General features: G+C 36.9%; 1 protein-coding gene across 7 annotated transcripts in view; it reads left to right on the top strand.

Moving 5' to 3' along the window:
* EPB41L2 (erythrocyte membrane protein band 4.1 like 2) overlaps positions 1-26,357 on the top strand; it is a 274,065-nt gene that overhangs the window by 226,019 nt on the left and 21,689 nt on the right. For 2 of the 7 annotated variants that reach the window (XM_027848544.1, XM_027848545.1), the window contains exons 12-20: positions 528-694; positions 5,969-6,031; positions 7,893-8,039; positions 9,566-9,667; positions 13,523-13,576; positions 13,796-14,353; positions 16,458-16,580; positions 19,119-19,217; positions 21,735-21,815. In XM_027848544.1, coding sequence (XP_027704345.1) covers positions 528-694; positions 5,969-6,031; positions 7,893-8,039; positions 9,566-9,667; positions 13,523-13,576; positions 13,796-14,353; positions 16,458-16,580; positions 19,119-19,217; positions 21,735-21,815 — 1,394 coding nt within the window. Of the gene's footprint in view, positions 1-527; positions 695-5,683; positions 5,717-5,968; positions 6,032-7,892; positions 8,040-9,565; positions 9,668-12,146; positions 12,315-13,522; positions 13,577-13,795; positions 14,354-16,457; positions 16,581-19,118; positions 19,218-21,734; positions 21,816-26,357 lie in introns of all 7 variants that reach the window. The other 5 variants (XM_027848550.1, XM_027848546.1, XM_027848547.1 and 2 more) reach the window with 5 other exon arrangements.

Raw genomic sequence — 26,357 nt, 5'->3', positions numbered from 1 at the left:
GAAGGAAAAGAAGATAAAGCAATAACTGAAGCTGGAAAATAAAGGATTGATCTAGTGTGGTGTCTGTGTGAATCAGGAGCCTACAGTGTGCCAGTGTACTTAGTGCTGAGGATACAAAGAGAGGCAAAAGACAGTCCCTGGCCTCAAGAAACTCTCAATCTTATAGGAGAGACAAGAGTCAAATAAATGTGTACAAACACGCTACATATATAGGATAAATAGGAAATAATTTACAGGAGGAATGCATTAGAATTAAGAAGGGTTGGAAAAGGCATCCTTGTAGAAGGTGGGATTTTTGTTTGCACTTCAGGGGAACCAAGAGGCAGAAACGAAGAGAGACAGTATTCCATGTACGTGCACTCGTGTGTGTGTGTGTGTGTGTGTGTGTGTGTGTGTGTCCCTGTGTGTGTGTCCCTACTTTCAGTTGGTTGTACATGCAGATAGGTATTTACAACTTTCTAAAGTCCAGCCTATGGCATTTTGAACATACGTGATATCAAATATAACTCCATGTTCTTCTTGCCTAGCACCTATTGGTGTCATGGACCAAAAGGATTTCTCTGGCCCTGCTGGTGATGTTTCTGTTTATGGCCCTGGAGTTGCTGGCCAAGGCGTGTTTCAAGATGGAGATGGCAAAAGGGAGGTCAGAAGCCCAACCAAAACTCCACAGTTACAGTTTACTACTGAAGGAAAGGTATGATCAACTAAAATAACACAGTTTTTAAAATACTTTCCTGTGCTAGAGACAGATCTGTAATATCTGATGTTTTAGAAATCAGAGCATTTTGAGTTTACCACATAATTTTCTCTGAGAGAGATTTCATTACCAAATATGCCAAAAGATTATAGATTTTTGGGTCCATTTTGATTTTAGACGCTGTTCAGGTAGCAACATGTTTTGTAGATTCCTGCAAGCTATTAGATTTCTTGATTTATTTTCATGTACTTACTATATAATATGAGTCCTCTAGTGACAAACACTGTGATGGGTTTTCCATCTGCATTGAATGTTTGTTGGGTAGATTTCAGGATTTCACGAGGCTAAGTCATGTGTCTTTTTTTCATTTTTCCCTCATGAATTAAAGGCTGCAAATATGATACGTTGTTGAGCTTTGCCTCATGTATCATTTTGTATATATGCTTTTGAGTGCCCTCTGAGAAACATATGTACAAAGTTTATTAATTAGTTTGCTTTGATCTTGACAGAGGGGAATTTTCACTTAGCGCTTAAGTTTACTAGTTGTATTCTCCAAACTGAAAATGTAAAGATATAGTTTCCAAAACTGAACCTGTGTTTTAAGGATGGAAGTTGAATGGACTGAAGAGACTTCAGAGTAGTCATTTACTGAAACTAAAGTGTCAGGATACATTGCTTAAATGTGCTTTCCTAGTGAAAAAATGCATTTCTCACATTATAGTTTCAAAGAATTTGTAATGGTCATGGTTTATAAATCATTTGGTTTTTAAGTATCATAAACTGTGTCAAACAGGGGTGCCACTTTGGTCTATTAGGAAGTCGGTAGTACCACTTTCAGTCAATCCAAAACAGTCAATCAGGGAGGTTCATCATCAGGTCTCTGAAATGGTCAGTCTTGTTATTATTATTATTTTTTTTTTGGTAACAATGGATCAATTTGAATTGAATTCTAATTTTTTTGGGGGGGGAGGGCCTAGATTTTAGGACCTTTTCAGGTTTGACAGTCCCACCTGTTTGTCCTTTCGGTGCTGCTCTGAACCCTGGCTTTTCTGCTAATGCTTTGAATCTCTATTAATACCTATCTGTTGAAAGTAATTACAGTAAGACTCAGTGACTAATTCACAGTCACAAAAACTTCTTGTTGCCATTTCTAAAATAATACTTAAGTTATTAGTCATTTAATATTTTTATATAATAAAAGTAGTGTAGTTAGTCTTTTAAAAAACAACCAAAAAATGAGTCATTGATTTAACTTAACTATTGGGAATACTCTCCATTCTGTTAGGTAAAAGTTTTCACTAACTATCCATTTCTTTTTTCTCTCCTCCCTCACCCCCACCCCCCACGTGTTCCTTTTTTCCTACAAACATACATTTTATTTTATTTAACCATAAATAGTCCATTTCCGTATACCCACCATCACCACCCACCCACTGTATTTCATCTCGATCTGCAAACCTGTTGCCAATCCCTGAAGTGGAAGTGCTTTCCGACATTTCAGAGGAAGACCTCTTTGGGGAGGTGGATCAAACCACACTAGAGAGCTTGGAATTCAATTCTCTAAGTGAAACCTCGGGGCATGGCGATACTGAAGTATCCCCCCTTGATTCTATCTTGGATATTCCCCTCTCCCCAGCTAAGCACTGCTGTCCTTCTCCAATCCATGGGAAAACTCTTAAAGGTGCTGACTACCAAGATACTGAGTTTGGTTACTTTTCATTCAATTTCTGCAAATGCTTTCCCACTAACTTCCCTTCACTGCTTGATGAAGATGGGTACCTTACTTTCCCCAGCCTCCCCAAGGTTTGCGTCTCCTTCCTCCCTGCTGACCTACAGCATTATGTTCCTATCACATCGCCTTCATTTATTCCTTCTTTTCTCCTCATCTTTGGGCTGCTGCTTTCTGCTTTCCAGTCCGTTCCTTTCTCACTCACCTTTTCCCTTCCTCTCGCTCTATCTCTCTGCTACCTGGAGCCTAAGACAACTTCATTAAACACCTCTTATGACAATGACCTGCATGACAAAGCAGAGGAAGAGGAGGTGTGTAGCCCTGTTGTTTAATTGCTTCTACATAGACTGAAATTCATCAGCTTGATGAAAACCCACTGAATCTTGTTATGCTTCCTGACATCGAATATAAACTTGCTTAAAAACTCTCTCACATCTAACCTTCAGGAAAGTAGAGCTTCATTCATTTTCACAAGTAAATGTATTTGTGCATGAGAAGTAAATGTAAGAGATATGTTGACTACTAGCCTATAGCCATAGCTACTCAACCTATGCAGAGTAAAATACTATGTGATTTGCTAGTAAATTTGGGGGTACACCCATACCCAGTCCTGGTAATTAAAAAACAACAGAAAGAACAAAAAGCCCTGCCATTGCTTGAATGATCTATATTGGCTCTGTTGGTCCTGAAGTATTATTCCTTCCTCCTCTTACGTAGACACAACCAATGAATGCTAGGTCTTTAAAAAGGAAGCTTGGTTTATATGAAGGAGCTGCTATGTAGATTGATGTTTGTTTAGTAGAATTTCTTAGTTTCATTCTTCCCTCCTGCACAACCTCTACCTTCCTTACTTTTTTGAGACTTGGTCTCCCTATGTTACTTAAGCTAAACCTATCGCGGCCACTCCTGGGCTTGATCCCACTGCTGAGTGTCATGGAAGCTTTGACCTCCTCCATTTCTGATCTGCTCTGATATGCTTAAGATTTCCCCACCCTAAACAGCTCTCTGGAGTTTACCCATATTAGTGCTAGATTTGGTGTGAACACCTGCTGGGCTTTTAACTCAGAACTCTTGTGCTCAAGAAATCCACCAACCTCATTCTCCCCCAGTAGCAGGTGCTAAACACACCTGGATTTGTTCCTTTCAACTATTGTTGGATATTGTTAGCCTTTTTGGCTTTAAGAGTAATTGTAACTATAGTATTGCCTCCACTCCCCCCTCCCCTTCCTCCTGTCCCTTCCTAGCCTTTTAAAAAAGTATGAAATTTATAGTACAGTATTGATTTCTCTTTAATCTGCAAGATGTAATTGCAGCCATAATCTTGAAACTTCCTAGTCCTTGTATTATTGGACTGTGGTGGATTTCAGATAAGTTTTTACAGAAATCTTCCATGAAGCTTAAAATTTCAGTACTGGGTAGTCCAAGAGGGGAAAATGTTATGTTGTTATTTTTTCTTTAGGATCATAGGAGTTTTTTTTATAACTATTGTATTTTTAGATAGTGTGGAACATTTTGGTATTCTTTCATAGTACTAGGAATCTGCCAGTTTTTATTACCTAATTGTTGGTCTACAGATAATTTTTTTTAAAATTGTCTCTAAATTAGCTAACCACTATTCCATAGAGTCAGAAAATACCGTATAGTGCTTCCTTTTGATAAGTGCTATTAGTTAATTTAGTGCCTTCATTCCATTGTTTACTATAAGCAAATAGTACTTAATGGCTATGAAAAACTGGAAACATTTATTATAGACTTAAAAGGCAAATGTGTACAGCATACTATAATTTGGAAATCAGTCTTGCGTACTATGAAGAAGATGGTACTGTTGGAAGTCAGCTGAATGAATAATATAGTAGTGGTTAAGTGTTTAGAACTAGGTGGGAATAGATCTTAACCTGATTTTTTGGGGGGGGGGGGGGGTTGTTGGGCCTCAGTTTTTACAGTATGAAAAGACAATACCTTTTATTTACCTTTTGGGAGTGTTGTGATGACGTCACAAGCTATGCAGATCTTTCTGAGCTCAAAAGATGGTGCTTTCTAAATTCAGGATGATCTTTATATTTGACATTAGCTAGATAAGCCGAGTTGTTTTTTTTTTAATAATCTGAGATACTTCAGTACATTTTGATTCACAGTTTAGTAATTGCATACCATGTAGTTTTCACTTTTTAAAACTCAGGCCTCTTAGATTTTGCTTTGTGCTCTGCACATAGTAAGCCTTTGAAAAATGCTGAATTTTATAATAATGAAGCAAATGTTTGCATCCTTAGAGAATGGAGCAAGAAAATATACTGTTCCATTAATGACAAAACTAGTGAACTTTACTTTTATTCCTCTTTTCAGTCTTTATTTTTTTTTTCATTTGTTTGCATGGATTTCAAGATTTTCAAATGCGTTCTCTTGGGAAGCTAGTGAATTTTTCAGATTTTCCTAAAGTGTGACATTATTGAGGTTTAATATTATTTCCTCCAAAATGAACAATTTTTCTTTTATGATGTTATTCGTCCTTTGTAAAGGTAACTATAACCTAACATTTTATTTAAAATTGGAAGCTTTTTGAAAAGATAAAAAAATAAGCAAGTACAAAATATTGTTTCTTTTTTCAAATATAGCATTCTCAAATATTTGACAACACACATGGAACATTTATCTCTAGGAAAAAGGCTAAATCCCAATTTAATTTCAAATTATGTATTCCCTCTTTAACTAGCTAACTGATTTGGACTTTTGAAATTCAAGCTGATTGAGGGAAGATTATGGTGCAGTGGACAGAGTGCTGGATTTGGAGTCAGAAGACCCGAGTTTGAATCCAGACTCTACCACTTAGCACCTGTGTGACCTTGGACAAGTCACCTAACTAATTTGGGCCTCGGTTTTTCATCATGCATTAAAATGTTCAGTTCTAGTGTCCAATGAACAGTGCTGGTTTGCACTCTGTCCAATTTCACTCACCTATGGGAAGGGCATTCAAAAAAATAAAACACGATTTGAGGTCTAAAAGAGAGAGAGCAAGACAGTGGAGCTTCCACCTTGACCTTTCACCCTTGCAAAAGATTACTTCAACCATTTGTACCACCACGGTAGGTGAAGGAAGGCCAGAGTGGCTTAAGGTTTACAGCTGCTTCTGAGACTGAAACGATCCAGGTTGGTAAAGTTAGCACTGGGTATTTTAACCTTCACCAGAACTCACTTGTATTGATTTGGAAGTCGCACTAATACTTCACTTTTTCCTGGTCATTTGCTGTGTGCCCTTTTAGGCGGGTCCTGAAGAAGAGGAAGCACAGCTGGAGGTGGCGGATGCTTTTTGTTTTTCCCCCTTCCTAAAATTAAGCCTCTAATTGTTGCTGCTTGCCGTCGTTATTGTCTGGGAGGCGCTTGCAGAGGTTATTTGTGAGCTTGGATTGAGTGGTGGCTTTGGTTTTTGCTCTCATTTAATTTTAAAGTCTCAGATTATCAAACTCTGGCTCATTTCTGGTGCTTGTTGATACATTTATGTTTATATTTGCCTTTCCCCCCCCTCTGTGTGTGATTTAATTTCACAGAAGAATTCCTTGAGAGTAGAAGGGGAAAATATTTATGTCAGACATAGCAATTTAATGTTGGAGGTTTGTATAATCTAAGAAACCCATTCTGTTTTCATGGCTGCCAGGCTGCTAAGGATGGGAGGTCACTGCAGGCTGGCTGGCAGTCCTTTATGAGCACGGTGCATGAAATGCATGGGGAAGTGCAACTGGGGAGTGCATGGTGTCAATCTGGTTCTCTTATAGTAGTTTCTAAGAATGTATCTTTTGGAAGTTCTTGAAGTGGCAACTGGGAAAAAATATCAACAAGTGAAAATTTGATCAACCAGCCTTTTAAAATAGGATGTGGGTTTGTAAATAAACCTACTTACCTCTCTACAGAGCTCTGGATATAGATTTTAAGGTGTCTTCTTTTTACTCTCTGTTCCCATCAGTATGCTAAGATATTTGAAAATTCATCACTTTACCATTTAACTGATTGATCTTTGTCCACACCTTTGGTATAGAAATTGAAATTGGGAACATAAATATTTATTCAGACATTTTCTTTGAAGTCATGATAACTGATAAGATTTTATTGATTAAAAAACAAAGAACTTACTCATCTTGCAGGGGCCCCTGTTGAATTCCCTGTGTCACAGCAGAACTTAAAATTTTTTTCCCTTCATATTTAAGACAGAGTATGTGATATGTATATAAGAGGTTTGCAAATTGAAGTAATCTGACTAATCTCTTTGGTTGCTTTTTGGCAGCTTTGATAATTGCTAGAGATGTATTTTTGCATAACTTACTAAAATCTTGCAAAGTGTAATGCATAACATTGCTTTGAAGAAATCCAAGAAATGTGCCTGATCTCAAGCCACAGTAATTTTTCCGTGCCATGCAAAGGTGTTAGTTTTTGTTTTTGGTTTTGGTTTTCTATTTTTTAAAAATAGTGATATGAGTCCCTCAAACAGCTACTGTGCTTGTGCATGAATGTGGAATAGCTAATTTTGGGAGATGCATGACGGTTTGCCCCTCTGTATCAGGGAGAGGGACTAAAGACATGAAAGAATACAATTTGCTCCTTGAATTTTGAAATTTTAGAACCACTCTTAAAGCTAACCTAAAAGCATTTTGCTTAATAGGTACTATTTACTCCCATAAGTAGGATTTGCTGTTCTCAGAATGAGCAGCTGTCAAACTGGAGTAGCTCAGTTTTTGCTTCTCCCTGGCCTGTGCATAAGTCACACTTGGTAACGTGTGATTGTGACACAATACTGCTTGTATACTTTTTAACCAGGGTATGTTTGCTTTTAGGCAGATCCCTAAGCAAAGGGTAACTATATCCCCTGGCAGCAGCTACTTTCATAGTTGTTGTTCCTTAAGGTATTAGAAGCAGTCTGGAATTTGCAGACTGCCTAAATGCAGTCAACTCTTGGTTATCTTTATTTTTAATTGTCATTTTTTAAACTTGGCACCATCCCTCAAGCCAAGTACGCTTCTCTACCTAACCTCCCACTATATGATTGGGAAATTCATATGAATTTTGAAATTAGCCAAAAGCAAATTATTACGGTTGGAAAGAGGAAGGAAGAAAGGGGAATCATGATTCATTCCAATTCAGTTAGCTCTTTTGAGATACTCACACTTTTTAGCATAAGTAATCCAGACGTCACTATAGTTTCTTAGAATGCAAAGATGGGGGAAGAAAGGAAAATTAGAACCATCTTAAATATGAATGGGGACAAGAAAATTAGCTGCTTTTTCAAATTTTGACAAATGGTAATTTATGAACAGCAAGATGGCTTTTGAGACTTGGCATTTTTCTTGTTTTTATTTTTTCAATTATATAAATTTGCTTTGTTGTGTTTTTGTTTTTATTTTTCCTACTGGGCTTTTTCTTTTGTTTTTGTCCCTTTGGATTTTTTTTCTTTTTTCTTTTTTTTACGTTGCACATTGCTAGGACCTGGATAAGACCCAGGACGACATACTGAAACATCAGGCTAGCATTAGTGAACTCAAGCGCCATTTTATGGAATCCACACCTGAACCACGCCCCAATGAGTGGGAAAAGCGGCGTATCACACCTTTGTCCCAACAGACACAAGGGGTATGTCACTAGATATTTGTGAGCATGTGTTTTGTTTGGGCCGTTCAGTAAAATTAAACTTCTGGCCTGCTATGTTGAAATCTCCATCAGGAAGGTATGAAATGTTTCCCTTTCAATTTTTTAAGTTGTTCTAACAATTTCTTAAAAACTAAATATATGTTAACAATTTATTACAGTCACAGACCCATTCTTAGATATGAATGTGAGAAGAGATAGAGCAATTTTTTTTTCAAGTTCGATTAGTTGTAACACAGTTTATCCAAAACCATTGAAGCATGAATTAAAGACTACAACAATATATTTCAATGAGTATTGAGGGTTTAAGTATGAGCGTGGTTACAGTAAGAAGTTTGTTTAATAGTTAAAGATAGTAAATAAGAAATTTCTAATTTTTATGAAAATTAGAATAAAATAAATTAGAAAATGAAAACTCATAGGAATTTGAATATCTCTATTGAATATCTCTTAAGCTAACAGAAATAATGAAATGCATACAACTCTGTATCTATCTATATCTTGAAAGTGACGACTTTTAAAACATTTTCTGCCAAGGTTATCTTAATATACTTTGCTCATTCTTTTGTCCTCATTACCAAAATAAGAATTTTTTTTTTAGAATACTCTTTATTTTGTTTCTCTTTTGTTTCGATATAACGTGAGCCCATTGAGTGCAGAGACCATTTCTTTTTTTTTTTCATTGTATGCCCAGGAACTATACTAGTGCACAACGTAAGGGCTTAATAAATGTTTTTGGAATGAAAAAATGGGCCTCCATTTGTTCTGACTCCTGGACTGGACAACCATTGTGTTATTATTCACAAATAACCTTCATGGGCATAGGTATTACACTTGGGGAGGCAATGATTTATTATGCTACTAGTTCTGTTTTTTTTTTTTCCTGTTTGAAAAAGAAAAAGGTGTAACTATAGTCTCCTCTCCCCCAAACTCAAATTCTCTAGTGAATTAATTGCAGTATGTCTTGATTCAGATTGCAATTTACAAAATTACAACCAGTTATGGTCCAGGTATTAAAATGTCATTTTTGTTATTTCCGTATCTTAAAAGTCAAAAAGTATATGAACTATGCAATCAGAAGCTTATGAGAGGTTAAAAGAAAAATTCATTTAAGCTTACAGATCAATTAATAAAAAGAGTTGAACAATAATACTCCATTTTTATATCTGAATTTCTTTGAGGTTTTAATTAAGTTTTAAGGCACATAGGTGGCTGCTTAGGATTGTTATCTATGACTGTTATATTCTTCCTTTCAGGTACACTGAAATTGTTGATAAAATGAGTTCATTGTTTTACAACAGGATGGATGTCTCTTGTAACGTATAAATGTATGATGTGATGATATGCTTGTATGTTGGATTAAGAAGGGTGGAAGATTCCTCAGAAGCCCACTGTCTCATCTCCCTGAACTATTTGTTCTATTGACCTACAAGATTGTTTCGTGTCTATGTTGTTATAGGTATTTTGTATTTGTGTTATGTGTTAATTATGTTCAATGTTTAAAATAATAGAGAAAAGATCACCTTTTCAAAATGGATATTTTGCCTGTGAAGGAGAAGCAGCAGATCCCAGCAGCCCCGATTGTTGAAGAAAAAGCTCAGGAGACAGACAAGGTGTTCACCTTGCATCCTTGTATCTACCCTTGCTTTTTTCCCTTTTCTTTTTCTGAGCTATTGGAAGCCCTTTTCTGCTTCTGTGAACTTTTTTTTTTTTTGGAACCACCTTGGGATAGGGTTTTTTTTTTTTTTCCAGTTTTTGCATTTACAAAGTTTATTTTGATAGCTGCTGGAGCAAACACATGTCATTTAAACAACAGTGCTCTTTGGGATTATTATTTTTTTTTAAATCACGACTTATGCATTGAATGCATAAGTAGCTGTCATCCAACATGGAATCCAAGGCAATCCCTGGAATTGGGTGAAGTGACTGGCCCTTGGAAAAAGCATGACTGCTATTGAAAATGCCTGGTGTTTGTATAGCACTTCCAAGCATTGCATTGAAATTGTCAAAGTGGCAATTGTGGATGCTAAAAGATGTGACTGTATTTAAAATTAGAACTACACTGGGGCTGACTTTTCATTAAGCTAAAAAAAGGTAGTGATACACTATGGCCGCCCATCAAACACCTGTGCAGCCCAGTGATGGCACCTCTACTTTTTGAAAGGACCCGCAGTGCTGGTTGGCAAGTTAGAATTCTCTCACTTTCCTTTTCCTTATTTCTTGAGTGTTTTTTTGTGTGTCCTATGTATTGCAGAGCAAATGTTTACTTTGTTTGAGAGCAGTTACTGTTGTTCTACCATGTACTTTTTGTGTCTGCCATGTACAGAGCGCCCAATGGAAGGATGTGAAAGAAACAGCATGGTCTTGCTCTTAGAAAATTTAGTTTATTTGAGGGGACACGTGTAATTACCCCCTTTGCCAAGGAGTAACTTAGGTTTGGAAAAAGGGAGTATTTTGTAGAAAGGCATTTTCTCTAGAACTGATTAGCTCACTTGGTTAGAACACTGCTAATGAGCACAGGGTCCCAGATTTAATTCTCATGGGTTTTATATCCCTCAATAAACTAGTTACCTGTTCTTCTTCCACAGAATGCATTCGTAATTCAGGGCAGGCATTAACGTAATTCCATCAGAAAGAACTCAGAACACATGGCAAGCTGACTAATAGTGAATCAGCAACTTTGAGAACAAGTTACTTCACTGAGAGGTGGAGGGGAAGGGAAAGAGTTACCTCAGTTTCCTCATCCATAAAATTAGGGATTCTAATAATAGGTGTCTAAGTCACAGTTCTCACATTCTCTTAGCCTAACTTAATCTTCATATACAAAGAGGGTTAGCCCAATTTTAATGAGATCAAAAGACTTTCACAGTGGCATCTTTAATAATGGACATTATAATCAAGTGAAATGGAAAAAGGAGGAACAAAATTTTTTTTTTTTTCTAGATTGAGCAGGGGTTAGTTAATTTCCGGCATCCTACTTAGAAGTCATATCTCTTTCTCTTTGACTATACAAAATATGGAGTTAGGATGTAGACATTTAAAACCTCCATCCTTGTTCTTTCTAACAAAAATTGAACTTTTTTTCCAATTTCCTCTCAGAAATTAAATAATTTTTTTCACCATTGTTGTATGGTTTTTAGTCTGAAACCCACCCATTCTTATACACTTTGCTCAACATTCTTTAGTAGAATGCAGGTGAAAGAGCATTAGAGATGTAATTTAGAAACCTAAGATCTAGTTCTGGCTCTGACACCAGCTCTGGGAAAACAGTCTAAATGTTTTGCAGCCTCACTTTGTCCATCTCTAAAAATGGGATGGATGCGATACTTGCAACATCCACCTCAGAGACTTATTGCAAGAAAAGCATGCTACAAATTATGCAGTGCTAGGCAAATGTAATATTTTATTATTTCTCTAAGGTGCTTCTCATTTTCTTGTTCTTCCTCTTGCTGGGTTTTCATCCTCTACCTGCAAAGCTAATTTAATAGTGTCGGCTGTATAATACAGTGGAAAGAGCATTGTCCCTGGAGTCTAAAGACTTGGGTTCACATCATACTTGTGATACCTACCTTTGTGATCTGGGGCAAGCCACTTAATGACCTTGGGCATTTATGCCCAAGAATTTGAAGTGTGATTAATCCATGTGTCATTTCCTTTTCAGAGGCACTTTTTTTTTTTGTAACAGTTTCCATTGCATATTGGGCCATGTTTTCTGATTCTTCAGGGGGTGTTTTCCATTTGGGTTCTCAGTGGTTCTTTTCAATATTAACTTACTCAAAACATTTACTGAATATCAACTTAAAGTGAACTTGGAATATTTGGGGGTCAGACAGGAATCTAGCCTGAGGGAGTGTTCAAATTGGGACCTAGTGCCCTTTATCCTACAGGCAATAGAGAGCCATCCATGGCTGTCAAGCAGGGGAGTGACATGATAAGGCCCAGAAAACCCTCTCAGAATGAGAACTTCTTTCTTTCTGTTTTATACTGTTCTTTTTGTTTCCTGTCTTGTGTAACCTTTCCTTTCATAGGTCACTGTTGTCTGTATCCTCTTTTCATTGTTAATTCTTTGCTTTCCCTTTTCTGACTGTCTAGAGCCTAGAAGAGGAGATAACATCAATTTTATTTAGTAAAGAGGGCTTTTCTGCTAGCATGAAAGCCACCTTCACATCAACCAGCATTCGGACAGCAGAGGGCTCTGTTGTGAATTATAGTGTACCTTCTGAAATGCTTTCTTCCTCGCCCTTCTCACAGTTGCCTGAGGTGCATTTTGCTTTTTTTCCTCCCTCTCCTGTTCTTTAAAGCCACATGTGAAGGAATAAGATTTTTGAAGATTCACTAGGTGGGGAGGAGGGGAGTGGGTTTTTATTACTGAAATATATTCCGTTCAGGAGAAATAGTATTAATAACTATGATATGAAAAAAAAAAGATGGAGAAGAGTGGGTATTTGGGTGTAGGATATGGTTCTATTCCCCTTGACAGGTGTTTGGGAGCCATCTTGGGAAAGGAAAGCATTTTCCAATGGTGGTATTTCCTTCACCTGTGTCATAGCAACCTCTCTTCTTCCTAATGTAAATTTCTTTGCCTTGAGAAATGAAACTGTGGCCCTTCCACCCTGCTGAGTTGAGCATGTTACCTTGCAATTGAATTTTTTAAAAGATGAAAACTCTTTAGGGGAAAAAAATTCCCAAAATAAAAGTTTATTATAGCATGCCATATACATGTTATTGTAGTGATGACAGTAGTGAAATAATTACGTTTTTATTTTTAAGCACCTGTTAGATATCTTGATTATCACCCACCTAGAGTAAATTGTAGTTAGCCTTAAAGACTATTTAAAGCCTTTGGGGAGTGTATATGAAACACTAAAAGTTGTTTAATTTAGGTAGATACCTGCATTAGAACATTATCGTTCAGCCTAAACTTTCTAGGGTTCCTTTTTGCTAGTCTCCACTGAAGTCTGTATGAATTAATAGCCAGATGTGGAATTTAATCCCCTTTTATTTTAAACAGTCTGCAAATAAGATAGCATTTCCTTGACATTACATTAATTTAGGTCAGGATTCTTGAGGTGAGGGTTTTTCTAGTCCAAAGAAATACCATAAGATTGTTTCTAGAATAGTTTAGAGAAATCACGAAGCTGTTACTCTCACAGATTAGTTGACTTTGGTAGGATTTCAATGTTGATTCTTCAGCTTAAAATGGTAGAGGTGATGGGATGTCCTTGTAGGATTGAAAAGGGCTTTGCCTGGTTTTTTGTTTTGTTTTGTTTGTTTTTTGAGGGGCAGGGGCGTGGTCAGTGAGTAGGGTTTTAGGTTTTAGTGCTTGTATTGACTAGTTTTGTGATAAGAGCAAAGGGTTCCTGAAGGTGTTTCTTTCTGTTCTGCCTTTGTTGTGTCATGTGTGTTTTGGTGGGTGTTAAGGTAAAACATTATTGATTTTGTGTCCTTGGTTGCTTTTTGTTCCACAGAAACGTGCTCCCACATCAGAAGGGCCTTGTTCTGGAGCCAACGATGCTGTTAAGGTTCTCCTATTTTTCCATGTTAATTTCCATTACCTGCCATGTCTGATCACCCTCACATTTTCCCCCTCTTCCCTTTCAGTCAGCCCATCACAATCATCCTTGTTTTTCTCCATGACATGAACCTGCCGTCAGTTGATTTTTGTATTCATCCCCCCCCCCCCTTTTTTTTGGTTTATTCATATATTTTTTGTTTTTCCTCATCCATTTTTTTTTGTACAGAGTTCACATGAGACTCTGAATGTAGTGGAGGTGAAGAAGCAGGCAGAGGTTGGGAAAGAAGAGAGAGTAATCACAGAAGGCGTGAACGGTAGAGACAGAGTACCACCCGGGAGTGATCCTGGGGAGACTTGTAAGGTGGAGCCCTTGACACACAAAGATTCCCCCTCCCTGTCTTCAGAGAACAGCAGCAGCAGCAGCAGTGAAAGTGAGGAAGAAGATGTGGGAGAGTACCGACCCCACCACCGGGTGACTGAGGGTACCATCCGGGAAGAGCAGGAGGAAAACGAAGAAGACGTAGAGGAGGAGAAAGAAGAGCGAGCGTCAAAGGTAGTACAGTGTGTGGAAGCAGTGCCAGAAGCCAGCTCAGTAAAGCAAATCACAGTAGAAACCGTGGTCCAGGAAAATGTAATTTCCCAAAAGGTCACTGGGGAGAAGAGTTTAAAAGAAGGATATGAACAAGACATGAGAGAAGAAACTGAGGAAGAACATCACAAAGTAAACGGAGAGGTGCCTCATGTTGACATTGATGTTTTGCCAGAAATAATTTGTTGTTCAGAGGTAAATGGGAGTGCCAAAAATTATAGTGCTGTTTACCAGGTCGAAAGCACCTGCCTTTCTTTTTCCTCCTGTCCTCCCAGTTTTTGTTTAGGGATTTCAGCAAGATTCAGATCCTTCTCTCTCTAATGGAAGGGAGAAGCCACTGATGAGCAGGGAATTTCTACCAGCTTAATTCATGGTTTCTAGCTTCTTTGCTGCAACTGGATCATCTGGTAGGGCAAACTTTGCTACAGCCACCATATCATGCCCTTTATTTTTCTTTTCCTTCCTATTTCACATTTAAATTTTTCTTTGCATGTTCTAAACATTTCCAAATATGTCTTGTCTTTAGTCTCTGCTGATTTTTGACACTAAATGTCCCTTTTTATTGCTTCTGCAAGAAAATTAAACTTTGTTCGAATGTTGAGAAATGTGGTCCAAAGGGTGAGTGGTTGTGTTTTCATGTTCTTGTTGTTGGGTTTGATCTTTACAACTAAACTTTTTCTCAGTCTTCAGCTCAGTGTCAGATCTCTCTGTCTTTCATCTCCCAGAGAAGTACAGCATTATCAGTGGAACGGAGCCGGGAAGAGATTATCCAGGTGAAACAGTGTTAAGGAGGTCACCCATTCCTATTACTGCCATACTCTGGTAGCATCTCCTGGCAGTTTCAAAGCACTGCTTTTGGGATGTCATTGTGGTGTTTGTGTTTTGAAGGTTTATGGATTGTGTGGTTTGTCTAAAAACCTCCTTCCAGCCCTCAGAGCAACCAGAAAGCCTGTTAAATGAGAGACCCCTCCCTCACCCTTAAATGTTATATGGTCAATTATGGATTATTTGAAGCAAGGTTAAATGTTTTATGGATTATCCACAGCATATCTGTGCCTTTCCCTTTTCTCCCCCATTGTCATGAACTACTTCCTGGACTTCCAGTAATCCTGCCTTGGTGGTCCAAATTGTTTTGTGGTTAGAGGAGACTATTGACTGTGCAGACTGTCTATCTCTGCATCCAGAGCTGAGTTAACAAGATGTTTAGATTTTTTTCCTTAGATATTTATAAACATACCCTCTCTTTGTTAGGGCATATAATCCTCAATTGACTGTATATTGAAATTTTAATGAGGATTTGTGTGCTATTTACTTTTTTAGGCTATATTTTTATCTCATGAACGTGCATTTTGAGAGCCTGTGATTTTATTTTGTGGCATTATTATTATTATTGTTTGCTTTTAATATGTAGTTGTTAACATTTAAACAAAACCGGATAGGCCTTTGGGAATGTGATTTCCAAGAATTAATAGTGCTGCTGTTTTAATTTATTTTCAAGAATACATTGCCACTGCAGATCCAGAGCTGAGTCTGACGCAAGCTTAACAGGCTAAAATTATACCAGCTCATGGGGCCATTTTAAAGCGCTCTGGGGAAGAATTCTAGCTACGCCACCGCAAAATGGATATAGTAGCTTTCTTCTGATCCCATTTAAAATTTAATTGTTCTGATGTTGAGAAAACACAGCTTTTTTTTCCTTTAAACAAAGGACTTTGTGGTTAATTCTCAAGAAAACAACATTTTCCTCACTGTACCCTTTATATGTGGGAATGATAAGAAGAATATGAGGAAAGAGCAAACAAATCCACCTGAGCCTCTACATCATCTGCACGTGAATGTACCTTTATGCAAACTGTGATACAAACTGAAATCTTTGTCGTCTGCCATGTTGACTTCTAAAAAGCAGTCAACTTAGAGAGCTATAGTCAACTGTTGTGGACTTCATTCTGCATAGGTTCTTGCATTCTGCTGTTACTTGCTTAAAAGCCTGTAGGGTGAATCAAGGTGTGATAGGTTTGACACCTACCTGATTGCGAAATGTGTTCTCAGAATAGTAGATTAGATGAGAGATGTCAAACCACTTCTTTTTGTTTTTGTTTTTCCTCTCCCTCATTCCTATTTTATTTCTTGCTGTATTGGGAAAGATGATTTGCTTTAAATGCTTTTCCTGCTGATTCTTTTTTCTCTTGTGTGTGAATGCATGTGTGGATGTTTTTTTATGGCTATTTTGACGGCTCCACTAAACAGCTTTACCTAATTATCATTAGAATTTAATGTTTCCTTCCTTTTTCCACTTCAGCCACCAGTGGTAAAAACAGAGATGGTAACTATTTCTGATGCTTCACAAAGAACAGAGATCTCCACCAAGGAAGTCCCAATTGTCCAAACAGAGACCAAAACCATCACTTATGAATCTCCACAGGTAACCAAAAAAAAAAAAAGGCAGTAAGATTTTGAGGGTATACAGGAGTGGGCAAATATGTTAATTTTTGATACTTTATTTTGTCTTATTTTTCTCTGCTTTTTCTGATGGTTTACATGTCCCTGAAGTTGAGGTATCTTTTGGTACCTTCCCTTTAATGAGGCAGCTAGGTGTCAAACTCAAATAGAAATGCATTCCTGTGGGCCAATATTGATTTAGAAAACTACAAATTTAATGTTATCTGTGTTTCAATTTATTTTTTAATCATCAGTTTATTTTTAAACACTTCCCAATTACATTTTGATCTGGTGCTAGAGTATATAAGACTTTCTTTAATTTGAAACATATTACTATGTCCATCTATAGTTTGCCAAGCATGTGTTTTTTAAACTTTAGGTGTTTCTTCAGGCAGTATTCATGAAAATATTAGAAATAAAGTGTAAATGTAACTTCCCTCCAGAGATACCAAATATGCAGGAAGCATTGAGTATTTCGGAATATCACTATTTAAAGTATGTCAAATAATGATTTGACTCTGTAAGAAGTTTTAAATTTCTGAGACAGGCATTAATTATTTTGTATGATCAGTTATACTCTTGTGCATTGCTTAGTGTATATGGTTGTCCTAAGTATATAGTTTTCAAAATGATATTATTGCAGGGCAGCTAGGTGGCGCAATAGATAGAGCTCTGGCCTTGGAGTCAGGAGGACCTGAGGTCAAATCCAGCCTCAGACACTTGAAACTTACTAGCTGTGTGACCCTGGGCAAGTCACTTAACCTCAATTGCCTCACCCCCCCCCCCAAAAAAAAGATGATATAGGCATATATTTGATATTAACCTTACATACTACAGAAACAAAACTAGGTAAGTTTTAAGAAGATATTTCTGTTTGAGTAGAGAGAGAGGGGAAGTAATACAAAGAGGTTGTTTTTCTGAGAGTTATCATGAAAAAAGTTTGCTTTGTCACATTGTGTTTCTACATTCAACCCATTTCACTTGTGAAGGATTTTAGCCCTTTCAGTCTTCTTCAGTTTTTTCCCTGGTATTGATTCTTGTGTTTTCGTGAGTGTCTGAGAATTAGACAGTTGATTACGTTTAGTTGATACTAAATCAGTTGAATTTAGTAAAATGAAGCTTACTAAGTGGGATGAATCACCAGACTTCAGATTGGCTTTCCTTCCCTGTCATTACAAATACCTCTGCCCAAGGTGGGCAGCCCTCTCACCTATATGTCTCCTATTTCTCCTTATTGCTCTAAGGCAGAGGTCTTCAAAGTGAGATCTGTGGACCTCTGGGAAGGTCCCCAAGACCCTTCAAGAGCTCCATGAAGTCAAAACTACTTTCATAACAGTACTAAGATATTGTTTGCTTATTAAAATACCCTTTCCTTTTCCAACTATATATCTGTATGAGGCCAGATTTTCTTTATAGGCTTCGAACATAATATAATAAAACAGCTATCTTCTAACCAATTAGACCTTAAAGAGATTTGCAAGAAATATGTAGTAAAATAATGATACTCCACTATTTTTTTTTATTTTGGAAAATAGTTATTTTTCATAAAAAACATTATGGTGTCATGTTATATGTTTTTTATTGTTATTCTTAAAAGAATGAGTAAATATTTTACAAATTTATATTTTAATTTCTAACATGATAAATATCATTAGATAATTACCCACATAAACAAAAGCTCTTTGGGGTCCTCAGTAATTTTTAAGGGCCCCTGAGATCAAAGTTCAAGAACCACTATTATAAGGTATAGACAGCTAGCTTGTGTACTGAATTGCTACTTAAGTGAAAATTATTATACTATTAACTATATAGATGTAGAGATAGTGATACAGGCACAAAATGCCATCATAGAAGACAGCTAAGAGTCAAGTCTTGTAGTATTGGGAGGGTTTTTTTGTTTGTTTGTTTGTTTTTAGTTATTTTTCTAGATCACCTATCATTTGAGATCAGCCCATTGCTATCCTTCTCTATTTAAGAGGTCTTTTCTTTTAAGTTCCATCTAGTGCAAGTACTCTATTCTCTCCTGGTCACGTAATAAACCTTTTAATTTAATTTCTGCAGTTTCTTTCCATCAGCTCAAGTGAGATGGTTTTCTGGCCTCAAGTATTCCTCCATCTTTCAGCCACAAACCTACCTTTGTATCCTGGGACCATAGGACTAGCTAGCTAGAAGTGGAAGGGACCTCAGATGTCACCCCTTCGTTTTACTAATGGGGAAAACTGAGACTGGGAATAACTGGTTCCCCCAATCCTTCACATCTCTCTCACTGTTTTGATTCCTTACCTATAGGTTCTCTTACTAATCGTCTTTCTGTTTTACCTTTCCTTCACAGACAGTCTCCTGGCCAATGGCTTACCCTATACAAATGACCATGTATAAGCACATTTATTTCTATAGACTTTTATATATTGGCAACAAAACGATATTCAAAGCTACTTGTTCAGTGGGGAGGGTTCTTTTCCTCACAACTAATACTCAAAGTTAAATATTACTTTTTATTTTTTCCCTAAACCATTTAAAGATTGATGGCGGTGCTGGTGGTGATGCTGGCACATTATTGACAGCACAAACCATCACTTCTGAATCCGTGTCTACAACTACAACCACACATATCACCAAGGTAAAGTAATTAAAATTAAAGTAATTAAAAAGATGGTCCTTTCATAATAATTCACCTCTTTTGAATTGTACTTTTTTTCCTCTTCCCACCCTCCTACTATGCAACTTCAAAGTGATAGTGCTAAGAAGAGTGAAAATACCATAATTTCACTTCCATCACCTAAGAATTCAGGTTTTGAAGTCAAATTCATCTATGTCACATAGATAGTCATCCTGAAAATGTGAGAGGATGAAGATTTTTTTTAATAATTAATTTATTTTCAGTTTTCAACATTCACTCCCGTAAGATTTTGAGTTTTAAATTTTCTCCACCTCCTTTTCCTTCCCCCTTCCCAAGACAATGTGCAATCTGATATAGACTCTACTTATACATCCATATTAAGCATATTTTCACATTAGTCATGATGTAAAGAAGAATTAGAACTAAATAGGAAGAACCACGAGAAAGAAGAAAGGAAACAAAGGAAAAAAGAGCAAATAGTACGCTTCCATCTGCATTCAGACTCCATAGTTCTTTCTCTGGATGTGGATAGCATTTTCCATTGTGTGTCTTTTGGAATCGTCTTATATCCTTGCATTGCTGAGAAGAGCTAAGTCTATCAAAGTCAGTCATCCCACAATGTGGCTGTTAATGTGTGCAGTGTTCTTCTGGTCCTGCTCATTTTACTCAGCATCAGTTCATGCACGTCTTTCCAGGCTTCTCTGAAGTATGCCTGCTCATCATTTCTTATAGCACAATAGTATTCCATTGCATTCATATACCACAACTTGTTCAGCCATTACCCAGTTGCTAGGCATCCCCTCGATTTCCAATTCTTGGCCACCACAAAAAGAGCTGCTATAAACATTTTTATACATGTGGGTCCTTTTCCCATTTGTATGATCTTTTTGGGATACAGCCCTAGAAATGGTATTGTTGGGTCAAAGGGTATGCACAGTTTTATAGTCCTTTGGGCATAGTTCCAAATTGCCATCCAGAATGGTTGGATCAGTTCACAACTCCACCAGCAATGCATTATTAGTTTTCCAATTTTCCCACATCTCCAGCATTTACCATTTTCCTGTTTTGTCATGTTAGCCAATCTGATAGGTATGATGTGGTACCTCAGAGTTGTTTTGATTTCCATTTCTCTAATCGGTAGTGATTTAGAGCATTTTTTCATATGACTATAGTTAGCTTTAACTTCATCCTCTGAAAACTGCCTATTCGTATCTTTTGATCATTTATCAATTGGGAAATGACTTGTATTCTTATAAATTTGACTCAGTTCTCTATATATTTTAGAAATGAGGCCTTTATCAGAGACGCTGGCTAAATTGTTTCCCAGCTTTCTGCTTCCCTTTTAATCTTGGTTGCATTGGGTTTGTTTGTGCAAAACCTTTTCAATTCAATGTAATCAAAGTCAGAGGGTGAAGATAATTAAAGAGTTTTTTGTTTAGTATTTAGATGAGAAAAATGTGGCACTGTAGACTTTGTAAGTATAGCTTAGTCTCCCAAGTATCTTTAGAAGGACAGGGACTGAAAATATTACCATAAAAATGTTTAAAATCATGTATTTTTGGTCAAGTCATTTTGGTTTAACTACCACTGTGATCATCTGATAAAACCATGTACTAAAAAAATTTCTTCCTAAGAGTTATTTTCCAGCCCCCTTTTTTTCTATTCATTTTTCCATATCAGTGATGCTAGTGTTTTTTTAATATTCTGAAATATTCTTGGCCATTTTTCCTTGCCTCTTGGCACATTTGCTAGGTCTGTCATTTTTAAAAAGAAACCACTTTTGAGTCTCATGTTATCCCATGCACCAGAGTCCTTAAAAACACTGCCCCTTGTGGTTTCAGGAATCTGACTCAGAGATTTACAGACACTTAAATGTTTGTTTGCCTTTGAAAGGGCTGTGTGAGATGGAGTTTTCTTGCCTGTAATAAAATATCACACACTGTGTTGCAGTAAGTAGATTAACAAAATCTCTAGAGACATACCCTGTGACATACCCTGTGAACTTAATAAGACATGGAAACATGTGAGTGTCTTCTCCCCTCTCCTGCCCTCTCTACCCCCCTGTCCATCCATATGTTGATCCACATCACTTAAAAAATGAATTGGAGTAAATAAAATGTTTTAAAAACCAAAGTGACTAATTTGCTGAATCCCAGCCAAACTCCAATGTTTTTTTTTTTTTAAACCAAATCTCATACCAAGCCAAAATTTGCAAACAAATCAGCAACAAAAACAGCAGCCTAGTTTATATGTTTATTCTAACTTCATCTGATTCTGGACAAGTACATCTTAAGGCCCATTTCACTTGGAAACTTATTCCATCTTTGGGTGCAACAGTACTCTCTAATAAATTCAAACATAAACCACCATTAGCTTCATTCTCCCAAAAAGGTTTAGTTGCCCAGTAATACTGTGCTGAATCCCGTTCTCATATTTTTGATTAAATAGAAATATATATATATATATGTATATATATTTAGTGACTTTATTCTAATTTATTTTCCCTTATGACTTTAGACAGTGAAAGGCGGAGTGTCTGAAACAAGAATTGAGAAACGAATTGTCATCACAGGAGATGCCGATATTGATCATGACCAGGTGAGTCTCATAGATTGTAGAAGTAGGATTTTTCATGTGTATTCATATAGGTTTGCATGTGTTGTATTTTTCAAATACTCAATTCTCAGAAGATCTTTGACTTAAAAATATTCAGTGTTAATATTCATATTTCATCAGGGAATTCTTTTATCTTACCTTTGTATCTCCAGTGCTTATCACAGTGCCTGGCACATAGCATGTAATAATGACTTTTTGATTGATTGATTGACTGATTGATTAATAATCAGTGATATCACTTTTTTCCCATAGCAGTTGTATCTACTTTTTATTTCTTATAGTAGTGGACTAATAGAAAATAAGTCCCTGCCCGAAGCCTGTTCTATAAAGTAAATATTTATCAAACCCTAATAATACATACCTAACAATTATAGTCTGATATCCTTCCCAAAAAACATATAAAAGAAAACCAAACTAAAATGGCTTTGAAAAATGAAGCAGAATATAGAACCATATTTTAGGTGCATAGCTTAACTTCTGTTAGGCCACGGATTCTTAACTTGTATCATGGACGACCCCCTTTCCCCCCTTCACAGTCTGGTGATTCTGTGGACTCCACCTCAGAATAATGTTTAAAAAGCATGAAGTAAAATACATAGGATTATGAAGGAAATAAATTATATTGAAATGCAGTTAGCGAAATATAAAAAAAAAAGAAAACAAGATCGTAACCCCTGTTTAAGAAGCCCTGAGTTCCGCCTTTCCCAATTTTTCCTTGACCCAAAGGCACATGGACTAGTGCATATTTTCACACTACACTTAGACTACTTAGAATTACAGCTTTATATAAAAATAAAGTAGCGTTTAGTACTGAATAAATACAGCAAATAGAATGTTATTTTTTCCCTACTGTTAGACCTGTACTTTTGAAGCCAGAATAATCTATAGTCCCTTTTTTAGTTACTCCATAGTTGGTTTCTTTTTTTGTTTTGTTTTGTTTTAAGGTAAAATGAATGTACTGTTGATTAAAAACTCCCTATTTGATTTTGCTTCATTATTTTGATGGGAAAGTATTATTGGATTGCAGTTGGTTGGGCAAGGGAGGCCATTTGATTGATGTGTCAAAAATAATGTAAGTCACCAGTATTAGAAGAAATAATGGTAACCTATTCATGATGGTTACTAATAAATAAAATGAATGAGTAAAATGAAATTAGCTGCTGGTGTGTTACTTTGCCACAACTATTTGAAAAGTTTATTTTTAAAGGTATTTTTCTATACTCCTGAAAAATTGTGCATTTACCATCATCAGATACATCTATCCTGCACTTTGTTATCTTTATTATTAGTTCGATAGGAAAAGTGGAACATTAAATTAATTGAGTCTGAGAAAATCATGAATGAACTTTTAGTATTAACTTGTGGCCACATAAATAGTTTTCAATAGGTGGTATACTGGAAACATTTAAAGGAACTGAGTAGGTGATATGAATAGTGGATGTGTGTTGTGTTTTTAATTTGCTACATTTAAAGGTACCCGAGCTCTTTTACAGCAAAGTAAAGTCATACACCTCCGATTCTTATAGCTTGGATCAGGTACAGATCAGAGCTAAGCAGCTCTAAATGAGTAGAATCTGATCTCAGAGGCAGGGGATTTTTAATATTTTAGTATTATGAAAAGACTTATTGTTTATGAAAGCATGTGTTTGTGGTAAGGTGTGGGGATGTGTGTATGTATAATATATAAGATATACACAGAGTCATCAACAACCAATAAATGTGTAAGGGCCAACTCTGATTAGAGCGTCATTCTCAGCAGTGAGGTAGGTGTAAGTACAAAATTGAGATAAAACATAATCCCTGCCCTCATGAACTTTATAGTTTAGTAGAGGGATAAGACAGAAACCTAGAAAATTATAATACATAATATCACATAATAAATGTATTATTAGAGTCATAGGATTTAAGAGTTGGAAGGATTGTTAGTTGCCATCTTGTCTAGTTCATATACAAAAGGAATGCCTACTATAACATATCCAAGAAGTGATTGTCTAGCCTCTCTGCTCTAAGATCTTTAAGGAGGGAGAAACCAATATCCCTCTAGGCAGCCTTTTCCACTTTTTGATGGCTCTAATTGCTGACAAGTTTTTCCTAACATTGAACCTAAATTGTCTTCTTTTTAACTTTCTCCCATTGCCCCTGGTTCTACCCTTTGACACCAAATAAAACAAGCCTAGTTCATTTTCCCACATGATAGCCCTTCAGATATATTTGAAGACAGCTATGATATGATATCCTTTCTGATGCTTCTCTGATCCTTGTGTGATATGAATTCAATATCTTTTGCCATTCTGGCCCATATTCTCTGTACCTTAAGTTTATCAATATCCTTCTTAAACTGTGGCACCTAAAACTGAATATAACACATGTTATAATGATGTGTTACAAGATCAGAGTACTAGTATGATCATCTCTCAATTCCTGGCAGCTATGTCCCCTTGAATATAGTCCAGAATTGCTGTAATTTTTTTGGTGACCACCTCTCAGTCCATTAAAAGTCCTATATCCTTTTCAGGATAACTGCTATCTATCCATGCCACGCTTTGTGTTATGCTTACAAAGTTGAGAGGAGGAAAGGGTGTACATTCTAGGTATAGGAAGCAATGTGAGCAAAAGGCACAAGAGATAGGAAAGTATGGGACATGTCTGGGTAATGGTTCCTTGCATGAAATAAACCTGAAAAGATAGAGTTTTACCAAATTATGAAGGATGTGGAATGCCAGGGTAAGAATTTTACATTTTACTCAGGAGATTCAATAGGGAGATGCTAAAGGTTTCAGAGCAGAAGAATGGTGTGGTCAACGGATTTAGGAAAAGCAGATAGGAGACCATGGTCATGTTAAGTAGTAATGATAGGCCAAAGTAGGGTGGAGGCGATGGGCATAGAAAGAAGGAACAGAATGAAGAGAGAGTTTAGTGTAATTAATACAGAAAAGTTATCACAGGGAAGAATCAAAGAAAACCGCAGGATTATGGGCATGGAACCTTGGGTGAATGTTGGTGTCATCAATAAACATGATGAAATCTGGAGGAGAGAAGCAAGTTCTGAGGAGAAGATAATAAGCTTAATCAGTTGCAGACATGTTGAATTTGATGTACCTGTGGGATTCCAAGGTGGAAATATCCCCATAGCACTTGGAAATGCAGGTCCTGAGCTTGGGAGAGAGGTTAAGATTAAACATAGTTCAGAGTAATCTGCATTGATGTGATAGTTGAAACTATAAAAGAAGATGAAATTACCAAAGGAGTGAGGGTAAAAAGAGAAGAGGGAGAGAGAAGGCAAAGGCCAGAACCTTGAAGAGCACTCAGCTTTAGTGCATGAAGTATTTTTTTAAATACCTGCTATGTTTAAGGCACTATGCTGGACATTGAAGTTACACAGATAAAAGGTGAATCAGTACCTTCCTTCAAAAAAGGAAGCACAGTACCTGGAACATAGTAAGTGCTTAATAAAGGTTTATTGATGGGACAGTTAGGTGGCGTAGTGGATAGAGCACTAGGCCTGGAGTCAGGAGGACCTGAGTTCAAATCCGTCCTCAGACACTTACTAGCTGCATGACCCTGTGCAAGTCACTTAACTCCAGTTGCCTTCCCACAAAAAGATGTTGATTGATTGATTGATTGATATTATTTATCAGTGAGTGAGACCAAAAAAAAATCTAAAAGTAAAAAGGATAATATATTTGATGATCGACTTTAGAGCTAGAAAAGATTTCAAAGACCATCTCATCCAACCTCCTTGTTTAATGCTTGAGGAAACTGAGGCTTAAAGAGTTGAGGTGACTTGCCAGGATCCCATAGGTAGTAAGTAGCAAATCTTGGATTTGAAGCAAAGTGTTCTTGCTCTAAGTCAGTGCTCTTTCTGCCATTCCATATGAGTTTATGTTTACCTAAATTCTGAGGAAGGATGCACATTCCTATCTGTATACAGAGAATGTTGGGAGAGCACAAAAATGTCCATCTCTAACTTATAAAGGTCAGACTTATCTACCAAAGTGATCCAGGAGCCCTTCATTGGCTCCTTTTGCAGATATTTGAGCTATAGAGAAGCCAGTAGAGGAAACAGGAGAATTAATCAGAAAGGAAGATTACCGGGAATATAATATTTGGAGAAGCCAGGAGAATATCTGGAAATAGAGTCATGGTCCACATTATCAACCACTCCGAGGAGATCAAGGAGAAGGAGGGCAAGTTAAGGACTGAGCCAGTTTCTTTAAAGTACAGAGGAGGAAAACCAAATTCCATGTGGTGGAATGAACTGGGGTTGGTGGGTGGGGAGAGAAACTGGAAGAAGCATTGGGCAGAGACAGATTTTTAAAGTTAAAGTAGTGTTTCTCCTTTACTGTAACCAAAGGGTATCCTTTCCATGTTAGCAGTGTGTCCTTGAAAAAGGTATGGAATTGATTATATGACCTGTCAGTTTAGATTAGTCTGAGTGAGGATCCTCCACTTCCTGGCTTCAAATGAGAGTGGGCCAGATTCCTGCCCTTTATTTTTGCCAGCCCTACCGGCCAGTTCTGGGAC

This window comes from Vombatus ursinus, unplaced genomic scaffold (assembly GCF_900497805.2).
Source record: "Vombatus ursinus unplaced genomic scaffold, bare-nosed wombat genome assembly UNPS02006779.1, whole genome shotgun sequence".
In the NCBI taxonomy this organism is placed as follows: Eukaryota; Metazoa; Chordata; class Mammalia; order Diprotodontia; family Vombatidae; genus Vombatus; species Vombatus ursinus.
The sequence above is the reverse complement of the archived record's forward strand: the minus strand, read 5'-3'. Positions and strand labels throughout refer to the sequence as shown.